This window comes from Heterodontus francisci, chromosome 40 (assembly GCF_036365525.1).
Source record: "Heterodontus francisci isolate sHetFra1 chromosome 40, sHetFra1.hap1, whole genome shotgun sequence".
Classification (NCBI taxonomy): Eukaryota; Metazoa; Chordata; class Chondrichthyes; order Heterodontiformes; family Heterodontidae; genus Heterodontus; species Heterodontus francisci.
The window spans coordinates 18,676,501-18,698,653 of record NC_090410.1 but is presented as its reverse complement, the minus strand read 5'-3'; the positions used below and the strand labels follow the sequence as shown (position 1 = coordinate 18,698,653).

General features: G+C 41.1%; 1 protein-coding gene across 2 annotated transcripts in view; it reads left to right on the top strand.

The window, feature by feature from the left end:
- The window catches only part of zc3h4 (zinc finger CCCH-type containing 4), a 55,289-nt gene extending 33,874 nt beyond the window's left edge, over window positions 1-21,415 (top strand). For both annotated transcript variants that reach the window (XM_068019157.1, XM_068019155.1), the window contains exons 9-12: window positions 2,929-3,278; window positions 4,434-4,765; window positions 7,977-8,219; window positions 14,740-21,415. In XM_068019157.1, the coding sequence (XP_067875258.1) occupies window positions 2,929-3,278; window positions 4,434-4,765; window positions 7,977-8,219; window positions 14,740-16,241 (2,427 nt within the window). In that variant the 3' untranslated portion in view covers window positions 16,242-21,415. The remainder of the gene's footprint in view (window positions 1-2,928; window positions 3,279-4,433; window positions 4,766-7,976; window positions 8,220-14,739) is intronic.
- Window positions 21,416-22,153: the final 738 nt, after the last annotated feature.

Below are 22,153 nucleotides of genomic sequence, written 5' to 3'. Positions count from 1 at the left end.
CCTATATGAGCAGTTTTCAGCGGATTATCACTGGATGATAATGGAGAGCAGGAATCCTGGCTCATTTCTTGTCTTTAACCCAAGCTGTTTGTAGCATCATTGCAGCTGCCTAGATCGGCTCACAGCACAGAACCAGGGAAATGCCCGATGTGCTTTGATCAGTTTGAAACACTGCAGTGCATTTTTTCTCTATCGTTTTGGGAGCACACAAGCAGATAATTTTTCGCTGTTTATTTCAGTTAATTTGACTTGCATAAATTGGCACCTACAATGCTATCGGCATGCATGGAAATTGCTTATCTTAGGAGCAATTTACTGTTGCTTTATGTTAGAGCCGTTCCAGTTGAAGTGATGTTGGAGTTTCTTGTGCTATGTTATCTACCCAACTCCTACTTGCATTACAGGGTGACCTTGCCCATGCAGTTTTGAGAGTTTCATGTAAGACTATCAGACAACAGCCAAGAAAAATAGTCATGGATTCTGTGGTCTCTGGAGAAGCCAGGAAAATCTACCTATTGAGGTGATTCTCCTCTCCCCCAGAGGCAGCTTTGCAGCCTCATTTACATCACATTTTGCCACTGACGTCGAGTTTCATTAACAGCAGTGCTATAAAGGGGAACTTTACAAATCCCCTTAGGTTCATCCCCATAGGTTGCACGATGGTGTTCCGACTGACTGTTCCACAGTATGGAAGGGTGCCACGTTCTTGCCTGTGGTTAGCATGGTACTGATGTTGGCTGTGCTGTTAGTAGTATTGAACAGTGATGACGTGACACTTAGAAAAGATGAAGATTCGTAGGTGAGTTACCCAAGGCCAGTCTGGTGTACCCACTGACAACTTGGTCAGGAGTGACATTGGCAGATGCCTAGGTGCAGGCTGCTTGTCCACCTTCTCAGATGTACTTCTCAGCAATGTAATTTGGAATAAAATTCCTTGAAAAGTGGGGAAAAAATGAAAACAGCTTGTCATTAAAGCCAGTTTAGGAATCCTGGACAGTGGAGTCTTTTCACCTGGAAACTTGCTTCAGTTCCTACCTGAGCCAAAGTCTGTCTTGACTAGCTGGAAGAATGAAGGTAGACTATTTGACTAGATGCAGGTTCATAGCACAAAATTGATTTAAAAGTCTTTTATAAACACATAAATAGTAAAACGGTAGTCAAAGCAAAGGTGGAGCTGATTTGGGACCAAAAAGGAGATTTTGTGGGGGAAGGGCATGGGTGAGGTACTAGATAAGTAATTTCATCTGTCTTTGCTAGGGAAGAGGATTCTGTCAGTGTAGGAGTAAAGGAGGAGGCAGCAGGTAGATAGGATAAAAATAAAAGAGGATACACTTAAAAGGTTGGCAGTCCTCAAAATAGAAAAGTCACCTAATCAGATGAGATGTATCTAAGATACTCAGGGAAGCAAGGGTGGAAATTGTGGAGTCTCTGGCCAAAATCTTCCAGTCCTCCTTGGATATGGAGTTTGTGGTAGAGGACTCAAGGATTGCAAATGTTACACACCTGTTCAAAAAAGGGGAGGGGGATAAACCCAGCAACTATAGATCATTCAGCCTAACTAACATCAGTGATGGGGAATCTTTTTAGAGACAATAATTCAGGACAAAATTAATTGGCATTTGGAAAAGTGTGGGTTAATAAATGAAAGCACAGATTTGTTAAAGGCAAATTGTGTTTGACTAACTTAATTGAAGTCTTTGATTAAGGAACAAAGGGTTGATGAAGGTAATACAGTTGATGCTGTTTATATGGAGCTTCAAAAGGCATTTGGAATTGCCACATGTTAGAGTTGTTAGCAAAATTGAAGCCCATGGGAGCATGGATAGAAATTGGCCAAGGGATAGAATGCAGAGAGTGGTGGTGAACAGTTGTTTTTCAGAGGGAAATGTACAGTGGTGTTCCCCAGTGGTCGGTGTTAGGGTACTGCTATTTTTAATATATATATTGATTTAACTTGGGTGTACAGGGCATGATTTCAAAGTTTGCAGATGATATGAAACTCAGAGATGTCATAAACAAGGCGGTGGCTCATAACAGGTTTCAGGAGGACATAGATGAGTAAAATGGTTGACAGGTGATGGATGAAATTTAATGCAGACAACTGTGAAGAAATGCATTTTGGTAGGATGAATGAGGAAAGGCACTATGAACCAAATGGTACAACTTAACAGGGAGTGCAAGAACAGAGAGACCTCTGGCAGTGTATGCATACAAATCTTTGAAGGTGTCAAGACAAGTTGGGAAGACTGTTAAAAAAGCATATAGGATCCTGGGCTTTATTAATAGAGGTGTAGAGTGCAAAAGCAAGGAAGTTGTGCTAAACCTTTATAAAACACTCGTTAGGCTTCAGATGCAGTATAGTATTCAATTCCAGTCATCAGACTTCAGGAAGAATGTCAAGGTTTTGAAGAAGGTGCAGAAAATATTTAATAGAATGAACCAAAGATGAGGGACTTCAGTTATGCGGAGAGACTGGAGAAGCTGCGGTTGTTTTTGTTAGAGCAGACAAGGTTAAGGAGATTTGATGGAGGTGTTCAAAATCATGAATAGTTTTGATAGAATAAATAAGGAGAAACTGTTTCCAGTGGCAGCAGAGTCAATAACCAGAGGGCACCGATTTTAGGTGATTGGCAAACGAATCAGAGGTAACATAAGGAAACATTTTTTGTACAGTGAGTTATGATCTGGAATGCACTGCCTGAAAGGGAGGTGGAAACATTTTAATTGTAACTTTGAAAAGAGAATTGAATAAGTATTTGAAGGAAAAGAAATTACAGTGCTATGGAGAAAGAGCAGGGAAGTGGGACTACTTGAATAGTTCAACCAAAGACCCGGCACAGGCATGACTGGCCTCCCTTTGTGCTGTATCATTCTATGATTGTATGAACTGATCATTAAATTGGTGTTTTTTCATCTTTTCAATCAAAGATGCTAGCCAGTGAGGCAGAAGCTGGTGCAGAGGACGAGAAGGAAGTAGAAGAGCTAAAGAAACAAGGAATCACTCCCTTACCGAAGCCGCCACCTGGGGTTGGGTTGTTACCCACACCACCTCGGCCTCCAATGCCACCTCCTTCAAATATTCCCAATGCTCCTCGACCTCCCATGATGGGACCGCCCCCTCCAGGTCCTCCACCACCTGGTCCCCCGCCAATAGGTCCTCCGCCTCCAGGCCCTCCACCTCCTGGACCACCATGTCTACCAGGTCAAAAGAAGATCCCCTCACTCTTTGAGATTGTTGTTCAACCCACTCCACATCTAGCACATAAAATGGGAATGAGGTAAACATTTTGTGCCCTACTCTTAAATTTTACACCAAGTCTATTAAAATCCACTTGTGTCAAGTTATATCTCTGCTATTTTGTTTTTAAAATGGTATTTTTAAAAGAAAAATGTAAACTATTTGGTGTTTCCACTGATGACATACCAGTAGTTCTGTTCCTTTACTGGTCAAAGTACCCTGTTCACTTTTTTTGAAGACCAAGAAATCTTTCATCTGTTGCATAGTGTAGAATCACTAAAACTAGAATTCTTAGTGCAGTTACACAGCTGGTTGTTGCTGGAAAAAGAGGGGTTTGAAGAGCATGGCTGGAATATTTAGTTGAACCTACAAAGGGGCTGCATGCTTGTTGGACTCCCAGTGGCTTTTCCCTCTTACTATCACTACTTAATGCTTATCTGGATAATGTACTTTATAGGCTGTTTGTGAACAGCAATTTTTCTTACAACTTTAATTTTGCAGTATAGTGTGTTATATCATACTACTTTCCAAATAATGATTGTATGAATAATATGCTTACTAACATCCTTGGTTGTCCATTGTTTTCTTTTATGCTTAAAAACTAATGTTGGAGTCACCTCTTGTATAGAACTGTGCTCTATGTGACTTCATGACATTTTGGTCCATTGATGACCTGTTGTTTCCATCCACGAGTCATGCTTACTCTGAGCTGGGAGCTGTAAGGTTCAAGCCATGCACCAGGACTTGCAAGCATAATCTGAGTTGATGCTCCTGTGTAGTTTTGTGGGAGTGGTGCATTGTTAGAGATGTCATCTTGATTCAAAGGGCTTTTTTCATCCAAGCCTTTCTTGATATCACAAGAGGGAAGGTTCATGGGAGATATTTGTGGCTGTAGTATTTTCTGTTTCCTGAGACCTGCCATTTCAATCCTTTCTTCTCTGCATGGACCTGGTCAGCTATGATAGCTGTGGAACCCTCATCATATAAAATTGAAGCGATAAGCTTCCGATTTGACTTTGGATGTAGACCAAAGTGAACGCTCAGAATCCTGAAAAACTAAGGCACTGTTTGCAGTAATGTTTGTTTTGATGCAGAAATAATACAGTTGTCTCAAAGAATAATGTTGTAAAACAGTAGTTTGCAAAATAAGCATGAGTTTGAGAATAAAATTGATTAATGTTCTTTTTCCACACAGGCCACGGTTCCCACCACCGCCTCCTGGCTTCCCAGGACCTCCGGGGCCACCAGGACCTCCCATGGGTCCAGGACCTGCTCCAGGTATGGGACCTGGACCGGGTCCCATGCCTGGCCCAGTGCCTGGACCTGTGCCAGGCCCTGGCCCAGAGGAGATGCCGCTTGGCCCTGGAATGAATCTAGGACCGCCAGTAGGACCAGGCCCTCCAATTCCACCATTCATGCAAGGAGATCCAGGAATGATGCCTCCTGTTCCTTCTGCACCTAATTTCTATGATAACTACTATCAACAGCAGGGAATGCAGATGGACGTTGGTCAAGATGGAGAAGAAGGTAGGACGCCTGTTATGTACCTTACCCTTTCCAGTCTAGGACATACTTTGATTAATTTTAGCATAATCCATTTTTCGACATTAACATAAAATGGGAGTCACAAACAGAAAATTGAGTTTATCTCAAAATTAGAGATTGATTGCTTGAAAATCAGTTTGTAGAAAATGTAGTGCTACATAATTATTCTGTGTTTTCAGCACCCATTTGTGATAGACTCAGGAAGCTAAAATAAAGATCTGATAACATACAACTGAATGTGGAGCAGTCATCTTCAAAACATTTTCAAACACTTTATTTCATAGGTCAAATTCAGGTGGCTTTTTTGAATGCATGATTACTTTTTCTCATTGGGTGACTTTTTATGTTGAAGAAGGTGAGGGATATTGGTTTTGCTCCATGCCTGTATCAGGCCTTCCAAGGTTAGGTACAACACAGATCACATGCAGAGAGCAGTACCACCCACTCTGCACCATCAACATGTGCCTTACTTCCAACTTTACAGGAGCACCCTTTGTAGACCAGTGTGACATTTTCCTTTCTGGGATGAGTCTTTTAGCCTGCTTGAGTGAGATTAGTGCCAGTTTGTGTCAAATTATTTGCTGTGCTGTGAACCTGACCACCAGCAACTGGACTGAGTCTGCTCAAACCCAGCTCACTTTGAGATATTATAGTGGGCAGTGAGGGCTGATTTTTTTTTTTAAACTTCCTTAGAATTGGAACTGGAGTCAAATCCTGCAACTGTGCTACATATCCATGATACCATCCAACTGTTGGGATACAGCCTGGAACCATAACATGCACCAGTGTGTTGCATTCATGATCTTAGCCAGGGCATTAGTTGAAAGTAAAGCAGCTTCCATAGAGACAGTTGAGTCAAGGTGGGCTGCTAGTAGAATGACGTGAACACTGACCTGTGAGCAGGTCATCTGCCTGCCTGTTTTCTTGGTCAGAAAATAGACCAAAGAAGGTTATTTTCCAAAGGGGAACATGCACTTAAAAGTATATTGTACCTTTTCAGATTGAATTTGGATTATTTCCACTTTAACGCTTCAAATCTTGATGCATTGTGCTGTGCACTGAAAGTTCATTATTTGGTGTGAGCTAAAATTGGGCTGTGGGCAAGCATAAAGGAAAAGTATACATGAATAGTGATTATAATTAGAATATCCACATTCAATGCCTAGTAAATTGTGTAGAGAGCAAGATTTATTTATTTATTTATTTAGAGATACAGCACTGAAACAGGCCCTTCGTCCCACCAAGTCTGTGCCGACCATCAACCACCCATTTATACTAATGCTACATTAATCCCATATTCCTACCACATCCCCATGATTCCCCTACCACCTACCACTCGGGGCAATTTATAATAGCCAATTTACCTATCAACCTGCAAGTCTTTGGCTGTGGGAGGAAACCGGAGCACCTGGCAAAAACCCACACAGTCACAGGGAGAACTTGCAAACTCCACACAGGCAGTACCTAGAATTGAACCCGGGTCGCTGGAGCTGTGAGGCTGCGGTGCTAACCACTGTGCCACCCAAGATGTGCAAGAAAGGTGGAGATCTGGCATTTATGGCGAATGAAACGCAACATTGAATAATGTACAGTAATTCAGATGCTACAGGTGCTAAAAAAAAATCCTGGACGTGGTGACTTTTCTAACCTTGCAGGAGAGCAGGTGAAATGTGTGGTAGTACACGGGGTCATTAAAAAAGCACTTCCATAAAGAATGATAGAGCTTGCCAAGGTAAATAGGAGCAGATATTCAAAAATGCAGTATTGGCACTCTGCAGTTCCCTGATGAGGTCATATTTGTAGAGTATTAAAACAATGCAGAATTTATTCTCATTTAAAAAGCAGCTGGATAAGTTTATTTGAGAATGAGTGGATTCTGCAAGCTTGGACAGACTGGAGATTGTTCTTTTAGGTATGTCTGGAACACAGTTCAAAGTGCTTCTATTTGAAATGAATTGAAAAAGTTAATTAGCTTCACTGTTTCCAGTTATATATTTTTATTAATGAGCTTGTCTACTGCTCAATTAGTTGATCATTGCTTTGCTAGTGTCACGGTAAATGCCTGTGTGCTGCAGAATAATGCTCTAATTATATCTTTCCAAGCAAGTTATGTCAAGTTATCTCAACTTGAATGTAATAAAGGAAAATATATATGTTGGGATGTTTCATTGCCTCCTCTCCCTCTAATTTTCTCAGCTGTCCTGAAGGTGCACTGTCATGTGAAGATACAGGTCTGTGTGCCAGCTGCCCTATAGTACCTCACCATATGTGACCCTGAACAGTGAATATTAGCAGGCTGTTTAACTTTGTGAAACATGGGAGACTTGCCAATCTACACATGCTCACTGACCAGTACTGGGTGCTGGATAGAGATCAAAAAGGTTTCCCACGCAATAAAGCTGAATCTTTGGAGTAGGTGCAAGATGAGTAGGTGCAAGAAATGGTGGCTCTCCATGAGGGAGAAGGAAAGTGACCGACAAAACTGAAGTTATCTACTGCACTCTTTAAGTGCCTTTCCAGTTGTACAGATAGGTAACATTTGGTGATTAAAAGTACTCTGACCTTTTTTCCTCCTTCACAATCAATTCATATTTCAGCTAAGTTAACACATTGGGGCGCTAGCTGCACTATCAAAGCATGGAGATTTGAGATTCCATTCCCCATTCTCGGTCATGTTGAGTTGCCTGTCTGACCTCTTTTTGCCATTGCTCAATGGGCAGAAAACATTGAAGAGACAGTCGCCTCAGAATCTTCTTGTGCGCCTTGCAGCGTATAGTCAAAGCACAAAGGTCTAGGAGCAAATGGATTTTCTGTCGTCTTTGGTATGGGTGATGTGTAGTGTAAGGAGAGAATGGAAGGATTTGCACCTTCACACATTGATGAGTTAGAGCAATTTCCACCTTTTGCCAAGTGGTTTCCACACCTGCCCACCTACTGTAAACCACATGGAGCAATCATTGTCCAACTTAGCTCCTGTGAAACAGGATGACTAGCTCAAACAATGACTGTATTGAATTGCAACAAAACAAGTACGTCAAAAAATAACAACTATATTTGTGTTGAAACAAGTGAGTTATTTTATTGAAAAAGCTCTTTTGCTTGAATTTGGTGAGATGTATGAGAATAATCAGCCAGTTAAACAGAAAGCAACTTATTCCTCTTTGCTCACTACTTTTGCTCATCTCTGTCCCAGGCGACTATGAAGAGATGGATGAAGGAGATGGCCAGCCTGTTCTGCTGCAACAGATTGATGAAATGGAAGCTGAGGCGAATGGAGGTGTGTCATCCAGTCAGAAAGCAAATTTAAATATCCCTGACTTCCTTCCTGCAGCCCAGCGGGCACTTTTTCTACGCATACAGCAAAAGCAGCAGGAGGAAGAGGAGAAGGCAAAGAGAAGAGCAGAGAGCAGTCAGCGGGAAAAAGAAAATGAGGAGGGTCAGTATTGCTTTTTTATTCTGATTAGGCATTGTAAAATAAATACCTTTATTAATGTCCCACAGTCAAAGTAGCAAGGAAGCAGATTTTTTTTTGTCATTCTTAAATGCTGTGTGTTTCCCACAATATTTGAAAGCTTGTTGCTAATATCTGCAAAAATTCCATACATCATGTAAATTAAGCTGCACCTTTTGTATTCAAACCCATGTTTAATATGTTAGTCAAATACATTGAATGACATTGTACAAGGCACAATTTCAAAATTTGCAGATGAAACAAAACCTAGAAGTTTTGTGCACTGTGAGGAGGATACTGATAAACTTCAAGAGGACATAGACAGGCTAGTAGAATGGGTCAACAAGTGACAAATTAAATTTAATGCAGAGAAGTATGAAGTGATTTATTTTGGTAGGAAGAATTCTAAAGGGGATGCAGGAGCACAGGGACCTTCATATGTGCCTGAATCATTGAAGGTGGCAGGGCAGGTTGAGAAAGCGGTTAATAAAGCATGCGAGATCCTAGGCTTAATAAGTGGGGACATAGAGTACAAAAGTAAGGAAGTTATGATAAACCTGTATAAAACATTGGTTCAGCCTCAACTGGAATATTGTGTCCACTAGGCAACACACTTAGGAAGGATGTGAAGGCATTAGAAAGGGTGCAGAAAAGGTTCATGAGACTGGCTCCAGGGATGAGGAATTTCAGTTGTGGATAGGTTGGAGAAGCTGGGGCTGTTCTCCTTTGAGAAGAGAAGATTAAGATTAGATTTGATAGCGGTGTTTAAAATAATGAAGGGTCTGGATAGAGTAGATAGAGAGAAACTGTTCCCATTGGCGAAATGATGGTGAACCTGAGGTCACTGATTTAAGTGATTGGCAAAAGAAGCAACGGCGACATGAGAAAAACCTTTTTTACACAATGAGTGGTTAGGATCTGGAATGCACTGCCTGAGAGTGTGGTGGAGGCAGATTCAATTGTGGCTTTCAAAAGAGAGCTGGACAGTTATCTGAAGAGAAAAAATTTGCAGGGCTACAGGGAGCAGACGGTGTGTTGTTCTTGCAGAGAGCCAGGATGGACACAATGGGCCAAATGGCCTCCTTCCATGCTGTAATCTTTCTATGATTCTATGAATGATAGACTCCATTCATTGGGCTTGAATTTCAAGTCAACAGTCAAAGGCTGTCACCTGCATTTTGAGAGTACTGATAGTCCTTGTCGGGCTGTAAGGAGCTGCCCTTGCTATAAGATGGGCTGCAAAACACATTTGCACTGAGTGCTGCTTGCGTGCACAGAGTATAAAGAAGGGAGTTTGGTTAGTGATGGGATTTTAAGGGTTAATCTCTCTAAAGTCTAGTTTTTGTTTACATTTAGCAATTAACTAAAATTTCTATTTAGGTTAAGAGGCAAGTTAAGTTTCTTACAGTTTTAAACAGGGATATACAAGCTCTCTGAGACTAGCTGTAGCTAGTTACTTAGGTAGTTAGCTTAAACTGGTTTCTGAGCTCTAGCAAAGCTGATTCATTATTATTTTCAGAGAGTATAAATTCAGGGGTCTCTGAGTGCTGCTTGTCTGTACTGAGTGCTTGAGTTCATAGAGTGTGAAGAAGGGAGTTTGGTAAATGAGCGAGTTCGGTGAGGAGGGGAACTATATATTGATTAAGAAAAATAAATTTCATTTAATTAACATCATATAGATGGCAGGACAGGTGATGTGTCACCGTTGCACTATGTGGGAGCTCCTGGATGCCACGGCAATCCATAGCAACCACGTTCGTAGTAAGTGTCTGCGGCCAGAGATATTTCGGCTCCGAGTAGATGAGCTGGAGGCCGAGCTGCAGACACTACGATGCATCAGGGTGGGGGAATGTTACCTGGACACTTTGGGTCTATTTTGGTCAGTGGCCAGGGATAGGAGGATGTGACTGTGAGTCAGGCAGGTAAAGAGATCGAGAAGATGGAGTGGAGCAGCCTCAGTCCTTGCAATTGAGCAACAAGTTGGAGGTTCTTGCAGCTTGTATGGATAGGAGTGAGGACTGCAGTGTGGATGAGCAGACTGATCATGGCACCATGGTACAGGAAGTCGTTCAAGCAGGGGGAGCAAAAAGGAAAGTACTGGTAGTAGCGGACAGTATAGTGAGGGGGATTGACGCTGTTCTCTGCAGCAAAGAGTGAGAGTTCAGAAGGTTGCGTTGCCTGCCCGGTGCCAGGGTTTGGGACATCTGCTCAGGGCTAGAGAGGAACTTACAGTGGGAGGGGGAGGATCCAGTCTATGTAGGTACCAACGACACATAGGCAGGGCAAAGAAAGAGGTTCTGCATAGTCAGTATGAGGAGATAGGCACCAAATTAAGATGCAGAACTTCAAAGGTAATAGTCTCTGGATTATTACTTGAGCCATGTGCAAATTGGCATAGGGCAAATAAGATTAGAGAAATGAATGCGTGGCTCAAAGACCGGTGTGGTAGAAGTGGGTTCGGTTTGCAGGGCTCTGGCACCAGTACTGGAGAAAGTGGAGACTGTACCTTTGGGATGGTCTACACCTGAACCGTGCTGGGACCAGTGTTCTAGCGAGCCACATAACTAGGGAAGTAGAGAGGGTTTCAAACTAAATAGTGGGGGCAAGGAATCAAATTTGGGAAGATATGGTAAATCAAGGAGTAGAGACAAGGCAAGAGAGAAAGGTATTGATATGGGAAAAGATAAACAAGACTGTGACAGGAAGGGACAGTGTGTACAAATCTAAGAGTAAATCAGCAGACGAGGCTAGAGGTTACGAAAATAATAAAAGGACAAAACTAAAGGCTCTGTATCTGAATGCACGCAGAATTCAAAACAAAACAGATGAACTGATGGCGCCAATAGAAATAAATAAGTACGATCTGATAGCCATTACAAAGACATGGCTGCAGGATGACATAGATTGGGACCTGAATATTGAAGGGTACATGACATCTAGGAAGGACAGGAAGCTAGGCAAAGGTGGAGGGATGGCTCTGTTAATTAATGATGGTATGAGCACAAGAGAGAGGGATGACCTAAGTTCAGGAAACTAAGATGTAGAAACGAGAAATGATAAAGGCAAGAAGTCACTTCTGGGAGTGGTGTACAGGCCCCCTAACCCTGACCACATGGTAGGACAGGGTGTAAAGGAAGAAACAATGGGTGCTTGTCAGAAAGGTACGGTGATAATCATGGGGGATTGTAATGTACATTTAGACTGGAAAAATCAAAGGGACAAAAGTAGTCTAGATGAGAAGTTTTGGGATAGTTTGTTAGAACAGCACGTTCTGGAACCAACTGGAGAGCAGGCTATACTAGATCTGGTATTGTGCAATGAGATTGGAGTAATTAATGACCTCATAGTGAAAGCGCCCCTAGGCAGCAGCAATCATAATATGATTGAATTTTACATTCCGTTTGAAGGAGAGAAGAATGGGTCGAAGACTAGTATTTTAAACTTAAATAAGGGCATGAAAGCAGAGCTAGGTAAAGTGAACTGGCAAATCAGATTAAGGGATAGGTCAATAGAGATGCAGTGGCAGGCATTTAAGGGGATATTTCAGAATACACAGAATAGATACATGCCAACAAGAAAGAAAAATTCGAAGGGGAGGTCCCACCATCTGTGGTTAACTAAAAAAAGATAGTATCAAACTTAAAGAAAAAGCATATAATTGCACAAAGATGGGTGGCAGGTCAGAAGATTAGACAGAATATAAAAAAAGCAAAGAATGACTAAAAGATTAACAAGGAGGGAAAAATTAGAGTATGAGAGAAAGCTAGCTAGAAATATAAAAGCAGATAGTTCCTATAGATATTTAAAAAAGAAAAAAGTTAACTAAGTGGCACAGTGGCGCAGTGGTTAGCACCGCAGCCTCACAGCTCCAGCGACCCAGGTTCAGTTCTGGGCACTGCCTGTGCGGAGTTTGCAAGTTCTCCCTGTGTCTGCGTGGGTTTCCGCCGGGTGCTGCGGTTTCCTCCCATAGCCAAAGACTTTCAGGTTGATAGGTAAATTGGCCATTGTAAATTGCCCCTAGATAGGTAGGTGGTAGGAGAATGGTGGGGATGTGGTAGAGAATATGGGGTTAATGTAGCATAAGTATAAATGGTTGGTTGTTGGTCGGCACAGACTCGGTGGGCCGAAGGGCCTGTTTCAGTGCTGTATCTCTTTAAAAAAAAGTGAGTGTTGGTCCTATAGAAAGTGAATCTGGGGAATTAATAATGGAAAATAAGGGGATGGCAGATGAATTGAACAGGTATTTTGCATCGGTCTTCACTATAGAGGCCACAAGTAACATCCCAGAAATAGCTGCAAATCAGGAAATGGAAGAGAGAGAGGAATTCAAGAAAATTACAATCACCAGGAAAGTGGTACTGAACAAATTTTTGGAGCTGTGGGCTGACAAGTCCCAGGTTCTGATGGACTTCATCCTAAGGTCTGAAAAGATAGTTGATGTGTTGTTTTTATTTTTTCAAAATTCCCTAGTTTCGGGGAAGGTTCCATTAGATTGGAAAATAGTGAATGGTAACTCCTTTATTCAAAAAGGGAGAGAGACAGAAAGCAGGAAACTATTTAGCTAAATATCTCTCATAGGGAAAATGTTAGAAGCTGTCATTAAAGATGTTATAGCAGGGCTTAGAAAAATTCAAGGTAATCATGCAGAGTCAACATGGTTTTGTGAAAGGGAAATCATGTTTAACCGATTTATTGGAGTTCTTCGAAGAAGTAACGTGCTGTGGATAAAGGGAAACCGGTGGATTTCCAGAAGGCATTTGATAAGGTGCCACATCAAAGGTTATTGCAGAAACTGAAATCTCATGGTGTAGGGGTAACATATTGGCATGGATAGAAGTATGGCGAGCTAACAGGAAACAGAGAGTAGGCATAAATTAGTTGTTTTCTGGTTGGCAAAATTTAACGAGTGGTGTGCCACAGGGATCAGTGCTGGGGCCTCAACTTCTAACAATTTATATAAATGACTTGGTTGAAGGGACCAAAGGTATGGTTGCTAAATTTGCTGATGACACAAAGGTAGGTAGGAAAGTAACTTATGAAGAGGATGTAAGGAGGCTACAAAGGCATATAGATAGGTTAAGTGAGTGGCAAAGATCTGGCAAATGGAGTATAATGTGGGAAAATCTGAAATTGCCCATTTTGGCAGGAAGAATGAAAAAGAAGCATATTTAAATTGAGAGAGATTGCAGAGCTCTGAGATGCAGAGTGATCTGGGTGTCCTAGTGCCTGAATCGCATAAGGTTAGTATGCAGGTACAGCAAGTAATTAGGAAAGCTAATAGAATGTTATTGTTTATCGCGAGGGGAATTGAATACAAAAGTAGGGAGGTTATGCTATAGTTATACAGGGTAACATCTGGAGTACTGTGTACAGTACTGGCCTCCTTATTTAAGGAGGGATGTAAATGCGTTGGAAGCAGTTCAGAGAAGGTTTACTAGACTAATACCTGGAATGGGCGGGTTGTCTTATGAGGAAATTGGACAGGCTAGGCTTGTGTCCGCTGGAGTTCAGAAGAGTAAGAGGCGACTTAATTGAAACATATAAGATCCTGAGGGGTCTTGACAGGGTGGATGTGGAAAGGACGTTTCCTCTTTTGGAAGAATCTAGAACCAGAGATCACTGTTTAAAAATAAGGGGTTGCCTGTTTAAGACAGAGATGAGGAGAAATTTTTTCTCTCAGAGGGTCCTGAGCCTTTGGAATTCTCTTCCTCAAAAGGCAATGGAAGCAGAGTCTTTGAATATATTTGAGGCAGAGGTAGATAGATTCTTGATAAGCAAGGGGGTGGAAAGTTATTGGGGGGTGGCGGGAATATGGGGGAATATAGGTTACAGTCAGATTAACCTTGATCTCGTTGAATGGCGGAGTGGGCTCGAAGGGCCCAGTGGCCTACTCCTGCTCCTAATTCCTATGTACGCCGCACCATGTGAACTATCTCCTTCCGCCTTATATAGACCAATATTGACATCACTAAGTCCATATTTTTCAAGATAAATACGAAGGGAAAAAGGTATTTGGTTCATTATTCCAAACAGAATCTGCACTTTCTGTTCCCTGTACCCCCACTCCACTCCCCCGATCCCTATCGTAGTTTAAATGATATCAGCAGGTTTTCCTTCATTGCTCTGCCTGGAGGTCTGTTCCACTAGTTAACACTCAAACTTTCGACATTTCTACATTTACCATTCTCCAGTTTGAACCCCTGTCCCCTTATAATAAATTTTGTGATTTAAATTGAAGTCATGAAATCTTTTCTTTACCATTTTCTATCTTGTATACCTCAAGAGGTACCCTCTTAGTCATTTTCAAGGTTTCAAACTGTCTTACCTTGCCTGATGACTATACTGGGAGCAGAAAAGTAGAGAAATAGGGGTTAACAATATATACTAAATTAAACCACAAAGTATCTTAAAAGTTTGTGCACTTTCTTAATAGAAGAGTGGCTTTTGCATTTGAACTGGAATAACTCTTGCAGTATAATGTAATGTGGTGTTGTGTATTTTGTAGGTGATGGTGATAATTGGTACTCAAGTGATGAAGAGGAAGGTGGAAGTAGCATGAGCTCCATATTAAAAACACTTCGTCAGCAGTCTGCGAGCAAACCTCAAGTGCAAGCCCAGTGGGTGGCACATAATAAGAATGGCAACAGCCAGAGTGCTGCTGATCCGCGCCTGCAGAAGGAGAGGCAGTCAAGTGCGAACCGACCCATGGATCCTCGGATTTCAAGGGACCCCAGACTATGTCGAAGCACAGAGAACACATCAGGAAGCTCTGGATCCGATACAGCTGCTTCAGAAAGCAGGACTGTAACTGTGCCTAAAATAGATGTTGTTCATCAGACTGCCCCCACCAATGTAAAACCTCAAACAGTAATTAACGAGGAAGAAGGAGAGAGGCTTCTGAGGGACAGGGCAGTAGCCATTCCTCTTGATCCGCTGCCAGGTTCCTCGCTGAGGGATCCCAGGTCTCAGCTTAAGCAGTTTAGCCATATTAAAATGGACATCTCCCTGGGGAAGCCTCATTTTGCTAAAAGCATCTTGTGGAGTCCAGAGGACCTGATCCCACTGCCTATTCCTAAGCCAGATCCTGTTGCTGTTCCTGTGCCCTTCCCAACATTGGACCCCCGGTTAAACCGTTCTCCGCAAACTGGGCCTTCAGACCCCAGACAGCGCATTGCTGACCCAATAGCGGAGCCCTCCCAGTCTGTACCAAATTCTACCCTTCCGGACTTGAGCTTATTATCCAGATTACTGAAGAGTGTGGATGCTTCAGCAACCAAGGTGACCACACAGAGCGACAAGCCTTCTGACCCCAGGATGCGAAAGATACCTGCTGACCCAAGACTGCAGAGACCCACTGGCGGACTCCAAACCTCTAACTCACAAGCCAGCAAGCCTGCGGAACAGAATGAAGCCGCTGCTCTGCCTTTAGGGAAGGATTTGGGTGCTGGACTTGCACCATATGATCCCAGGTTGGTTACAGCTGGTGGGCAGAGCAGAGGAGGAGGTGGAGGACAGAGCACTATGCTGAGTGGCATTAGTTTGTATGATCCAAGAACTCAAAGCAGCCAGAATGCAAATGTCAGAAGCACAGAGTCTTCCAGTGAAGGTAACCTTCAGTCTAAAGGATTGGACGTCCTTAAAAGTACCAGTAAGCCAAAAGAGCCATTGTTTGTAAGGAAATCAGCATTGGATCAACTGGAAAATGAGAAGTCAAGTTCAGAAAATCCCACGGACAGATACAATAGTTACAACAGGCCCAGGCCAAAACCAGCCACTCCTGCTGCCCCCACACAGGAGACGGGTCAGACGGGAGTGCACAGCCTCCCAGTGCCATCTCTGTTTGGATTGATTCACCCGCAGTTCTCTGAGGTGAAGCAGGCCAGTAAATCTGGCTCAGGCAGCCCCTTTGGTGGGAACAGCCCTCCCGAGGAGAGCGAACAGGATGCAACCTCCCTGAAGGATGTTTTTAAAGGGTTTGATCCGACAGCATCACCGTTTTGTCAGTAAATTGTAAAAGGACACTGAATGCTGCATTTAACCTTATATATTTAACTTCACAGCAGGGGCTGGACACAGTGTCGGGCAACGTTTTATCATATTCTTTAACTTTGTAATTTAATACAGTAATAAATGTGAATATGCTTCGAAAGCAGGTGAGAGAATTCACCAAGCTGAAGTTTAGTCAGTTCAGAAGACCAATTTCTGAATCCAACATGTGATTCAGGCAATTAATTCAGACTCTTCAAAAACAAAACAAGAGACGATGTGCTTTTTCCAGTTCTTGGCTCGTAAGCATTCTTTCTAAAAGAAAAGTCAGTCTGTCCAACAGCAGGAGCTTGTCTGTAACAGGTACAGAGCTCCGACTGATGTTGGAGAAATTCAAATAGAAGATGAGAGTGGCATTTTTTTGATAGGACACAGTCTTTTAAAAAACACTGTAGAGTAGTTATATGTAGAAATGCATAATTGACATCGAATGTAGATGTAATATGTTATGAGTTGAATGGTGTGTTTGCGCAGTGACCCTCCTACACATTTAGATAAGAGTCTTGTTCTGTGGGTTCCTGAGTTTTATTTTTCCTGCTCGCTGTGGGGATGAAGAGGTTGAGGTTGGGTTTTATCAAATAAATATGGGTACCTGCAGCCTCTGCATCACCAGATATCCCCATGCTGCGGGGCAGAACTCCCTAAAACATTTCACTGTAAGGCTGTGAAACAAAAAACCCTACTAGAAATGTTGAATGTCTTAAACATGTATTTTAAAAATACACACCTATGTATATAAACTATACTCTTGATAAACTGAGGGACAGAGTATTCAAGAATAACCGAGAATCTTTTTTTATCGAAAAAAAAAGTTTATAAAAAAAGAAGAGCCTCCTGCGGCCTGGTACCTGCTTCCCTGGAAACTGTGCCGAGAACTGGCCGTTGTTTTTGTGCATTCCTGGAACGTGTCCAAATTGGACATGTGGGTCTTCCAAGTTGCCAAGGCTTTCTCAACTCAAGAATTCCACTATCCATGACATTTCCACAACAGACTCCAAATACTGTAAATTGAAGCATTTCTTCTGTGGAGAAATCATACATAAGGTGCTGCCTTGTTTTACTTTTGTTTTAATATCTTTATATGGTAAATATGTACAAAAAGCAGAGAAAAAGTAAAGCATTCACATAGTTTTAGGTCTGTTTGTATCTGTAGCTTAGGCACTGAAGAATCAGAGACTAATGGATTAGTATAGAATAATCTGTGAAGACAATAAAATGTTTTTTTTCTGTCGTAAGGCTCCCGCATTTCCTAAAATTCAGGTCAGATGCACAGCGACAAGTTAATTTTGTTTGTAATAGTCTGTGTAAATATGTAGGGTTTACTGTTGAAATTCAAATTGTAGCAAAGTTTCCACTGACACTGCACTAATTCTAGTGAAAGTTTAAATTATTTTTCTACTCATTATCTGTAAGGTGCTTCTGTGCACTGGTGCAACTGGTACCAGTGAGCAATTCTCCAGTTACATGCTGTAAATTTGATGCTGTGCTTACTTGTCAGGTGGTTGTAAATTTTCAAAGTTACCAAGCTAATCCAACTGGACTAACCACCTGAATTCAGTCTCAATGAGTCACATTCCATAATGCCATGAGTTATCCAGGGGCAAATTATGGAGCAAATGTATTCCCAGCAGATGCTGCTAAGCTGCCAGCAGCTCAGAAGTATATTGGCGGGAATGTCAGATAGCTCACATAAAAATGACTTGTCAGTGTCAGCAAGGATTAAAAATTAATGTTTTAGTTTGGACTGTGACCAGGGAATGTACAAGCTAATGTATTCAGTGCTGGCTTTAGGAGTTGACATTAGGTGGCATTGCTGGTTTCATTTGTAGGATTATGTGACAGTGAGGCATGACTGAAGAGTTACAAGTACAACAGAAATAACTTTCATAGTGAGGGGGTGGTTAGGGGCTGAACATTTTGATGGATTGTTTTTGGGTGTACACTCAAAGTAGAAACTAGACGTGACATGGGGCCAAAGGGAGTGGTTTTTCAGTTGGTTAGTTGGAATCCTGATGGTGTTATGTGTGGTTTATGTTGTGGATTTATTTCTAACACTAGGATTATAAATAGTGTGATTTCCAATTTGAAGACTGTCTCTGGAATTTATTTGGCAATGATGCCAAATACCTGGAGAAGTAGCTCTATAGTTTGTGGGATAACAGTGACCTTATACAGTTCAGCCAAATATTTTTTTATTACATATATAGTAGTGAATAACCTATGGTGTACTTTGTTGGTGCAATCAATATTTATTGTAATGCTGTTAGACTGTACAACATCACTCAGTATGGAGCAGCTGGCTGATGTCACACAGTACATTGTAAGTTTTATTTAAGCTCCATATGAACTGTACATAATATTTACAATATCTGATATTTTGAATGTTTAACAGGTATAATCCAATATTGGGGTTCAGAGAGTGTTATGAAATGCTGGAGCACTGATACCATTAGAATCTGTTGATCAGGTTCTCAGATCGTTAATTTGCTTCCAAAATACTTGTTCTAGATCACTAATATTTCAGAGATTATGTCCTTTTTAATGAGGTGTATTTATATCTTTTATGTATAAATTGCTAAGGATCTGTATAAATTATTTGCCCCTTCTCCATTTCAACAAAGTATGTGAGGTCTTGAAATGAGCTCCTATCACCTTAGACACTCGAGCAATGCAACCTGCCAGCCGTTTATTACAGGTAATAATCATCGGCTGGGGTTTAGTAATAGCCACACTCTGTCAGCTTTGTTTCCAGGGCTAAGATGGGCTGATATTTGAAGCACATTTTAGCTTTGTTGCAATAAGTGTTATCACTCAAAATAATTATGAGAATTAATTTAATTTTCTTGATTTTAAAGTCTGATCTAAAGTGCAGTCTTCCTCTTTTAAGATTTAAATATCTCATTAACCAATATTCAAAATAGGAAGATGTCTAAAAATGTGTAGTCGATGAGTTGTAAAATTTTTAAAATCGTGTCCCTTGTAGGTCTGTAAGTGAATATGGTCAGTCACAGTGCCACCTTGTTTTGCCTGTTACTGAAATGGGAAGCAAGGTGTAAATTCTGCACCGCATATCCATGCATAGTGGCTTGCGTCACAAGTTCAATGTTCTAACTTCTCAGTGCACCAAATAGGAATTGTTGCATTTTAAGGAATTCAAGTTACAAAACGTGGAAACCAACCCTTTGAATAGACAGTGTTAACAACATAGGATATTCAGGAATGAAAAAGTTGAAATGTAGTGTAGATGAGAGATGGATTTGAAATTTATAACATTATTCACTAATGGCAAATAATAAAATTGCCATTTGACTGCTTGCACCAGTCTAGCCAGAAGAGCAGTTGTGCTCCAATTGAAACCAAATTAAATATGATTTACTTGTGATGTGGCACGTGTTGATAAAAAATTGCAGTGCACTTGCCATGATAAGTCCGACTGAAATTGAGCTGCAGTTTAATTTTTTGGGTTGGCTAAAGTTAAAGTCGCCTCTTGCACCGAGTCTGTAACTCTGAAGTCCCAGGATATTGTCTGCTCTGTGCAGTATCAAATGGAGAAATATAAGCTGCATTATTCATGCTCCATCAATATGCTGTGCTGGACTGTTGGAGTGGGGGGGAAATCGGGTCTTGTGCTTTTAATTGTGTAGCTAAGGTATCCTTAAAAGATTCACTGAGCTAGGTTGGAATGACCTCCCATACATTGTGTTACATTTGATAATATGGGATATGTCTTTTATTGGTGATTTAAGCCTGGGCATTGCAATATTGCTCCTTGTAATGATTGATTTTCAGAGCAAGAAAAAAATATATAAAGTACGAGGTCAGATCCAAATTAGCTGATCTAGGTTTAAAATTTAGCGTTAATCCAAAGTAAATCTAAATGAAAGTTATTCTTTGCATAGGTGTAGTATCACTTCAAATGAATTTGGATTAAACGTAATCTGGATTCATTTCGGAGTGGCCGAGCGTGCAGCCTGGGTTTCCAGCTGAAAAGCACTGTATTTGTATGTGTGCATACACTGTGTGGTTGTGTCGATGCCTTGAACTGTTCATACTGCAAATACATTTTGGGAAATTAATCTTGAATTGGGATTATTCAAAGGGCTTGAGGATGCAAAGTAATGGTGTGTCATTGTCATAGTTATGCTTTGTATGAAATTTCATTACTATTTCAACTGATTAGTTAACCCCTTCAAAATAAATAGGTTTTTTAAAATAGTGCAATGCGATTTTAAATAACATCATCAAGTGAAGTTTGCAAGCTAAGAACCCTTAAGGTACACAGGGTAAAAACCTCATGGCCAGAGGGCGTTGCTGCTTTGATTCAAATCCACTTTGTGACTCTGCAGACGTTTATTAGACAGTAGGGTTCTTGGCAGTTTAGGATATCATCTGTTTTAATGGGTTTAAACATATTACATGTAATGTATTATGGCGTGCCAATTCTAAAATGTTTAGAAGGATTTACATAGATTTGAGTAGTTCTGCCAACATGGATTGCAGTAGTTTTGGTTCATTTTGATCAGATCTTCTTTGTACACACTGGATTCTTTATTGCAGATTGATTACTAATGACATTTGATTGATGTAAACTGGTTTCATTAGTTCAGCTAATGTATGTACACAGAATTAGTCAACCACATGTTTTCTTGGGCCAAATACAATGTCTGCACTGATTCCTATACCAGTTGTTTTAACAGTTCAGCTAACATGGCAAGAAAACACAGCTAAATGTTACATGACACTTTGCTATTTGACTCGTGGCAGCTCAACTCTCCACACAGGAGATGTACAATATATGGTAAAGTGTTGCCTCATGCTGGGTCCAGCCTCTTCACACAGCTCCCACAAACCTGTTTTCCTCGTATATCTAAAAAAATCAGTCTTTGTATTTAACTGTCTTTGAAATGAACGTATTAATTAGCTTATGAATTAGTTAAACTATATATCTTTTTTTAAAGAAAAGATGGTATTTGAAGAGAGGGAGGGGCATGCTGAAGAAGCTAGTGTAAGTGTGTTTCTGTGCACCTTTAAACATCAAAATCACATGTCATTTGTGATAGGTAGATTGTATTGTCATGTATCCTTCATCAGCTTTTTAACCAACAGCTAATAAAAAGTACAGTATTGATATTTTATTCTTGGTCATGGGAGCGTCCTCTTGGTCTTTTTCAGGCTGTGATTAGCTTCGGTGCTCAGGCTATGGTTCACATTCTCGATCGCTGTCTAGTGCCCACTGCTAGAAAGTGTATGCGCTAAACATCGGTTGAGGACAGGATCAGGCTCTGTCATGATTCCTTCCATGGTCAAGAAACCCACTGTCTATGTTCACAAATTAAGGATTATCACTTGGACGAGCTACTGAAGAGCTATTGGCACCCATGGAATTGTACCCCAGTAAGAGCCAGTGCCATTGTGAGAGGAGTAAATTGAAAAGTAAGCTAAGAATCTGGATATTAGGAATCTGAGGGTCTTCAGCAAGGAAAGTGTTCCAACCGTGGCTAATGAAAGAAATCAAGGATTGTATTAGAGCAAACGAAGAGGCATATAAAGTTGCCAAAAAATGGTAAGCCTGAGGATTGGGAAGATTTCAGAATTCTGCAAAGGAGGACCAAGAAAAAGATTAAGCAAGGGAAAATAGAATGAGAGTAAACTAGCGAGAAACATAAAAACGGACTGTAAAAGCTTCTATAGGTATGTAGAAAGGAAAAGATTAGCAAAGACAAATGTGGGTCCATTCCAAGCGGAGTCAAGAGAATTTGTAGTGGGGAATAGGGAAATGGCAGAGAAACTAAACAAATACTTTGTGTCTGTCTTCATGGAGGAAAATACTAAACCTCCCAGAAATAATGGAGAATTAAGAGACGAGTGTAAAC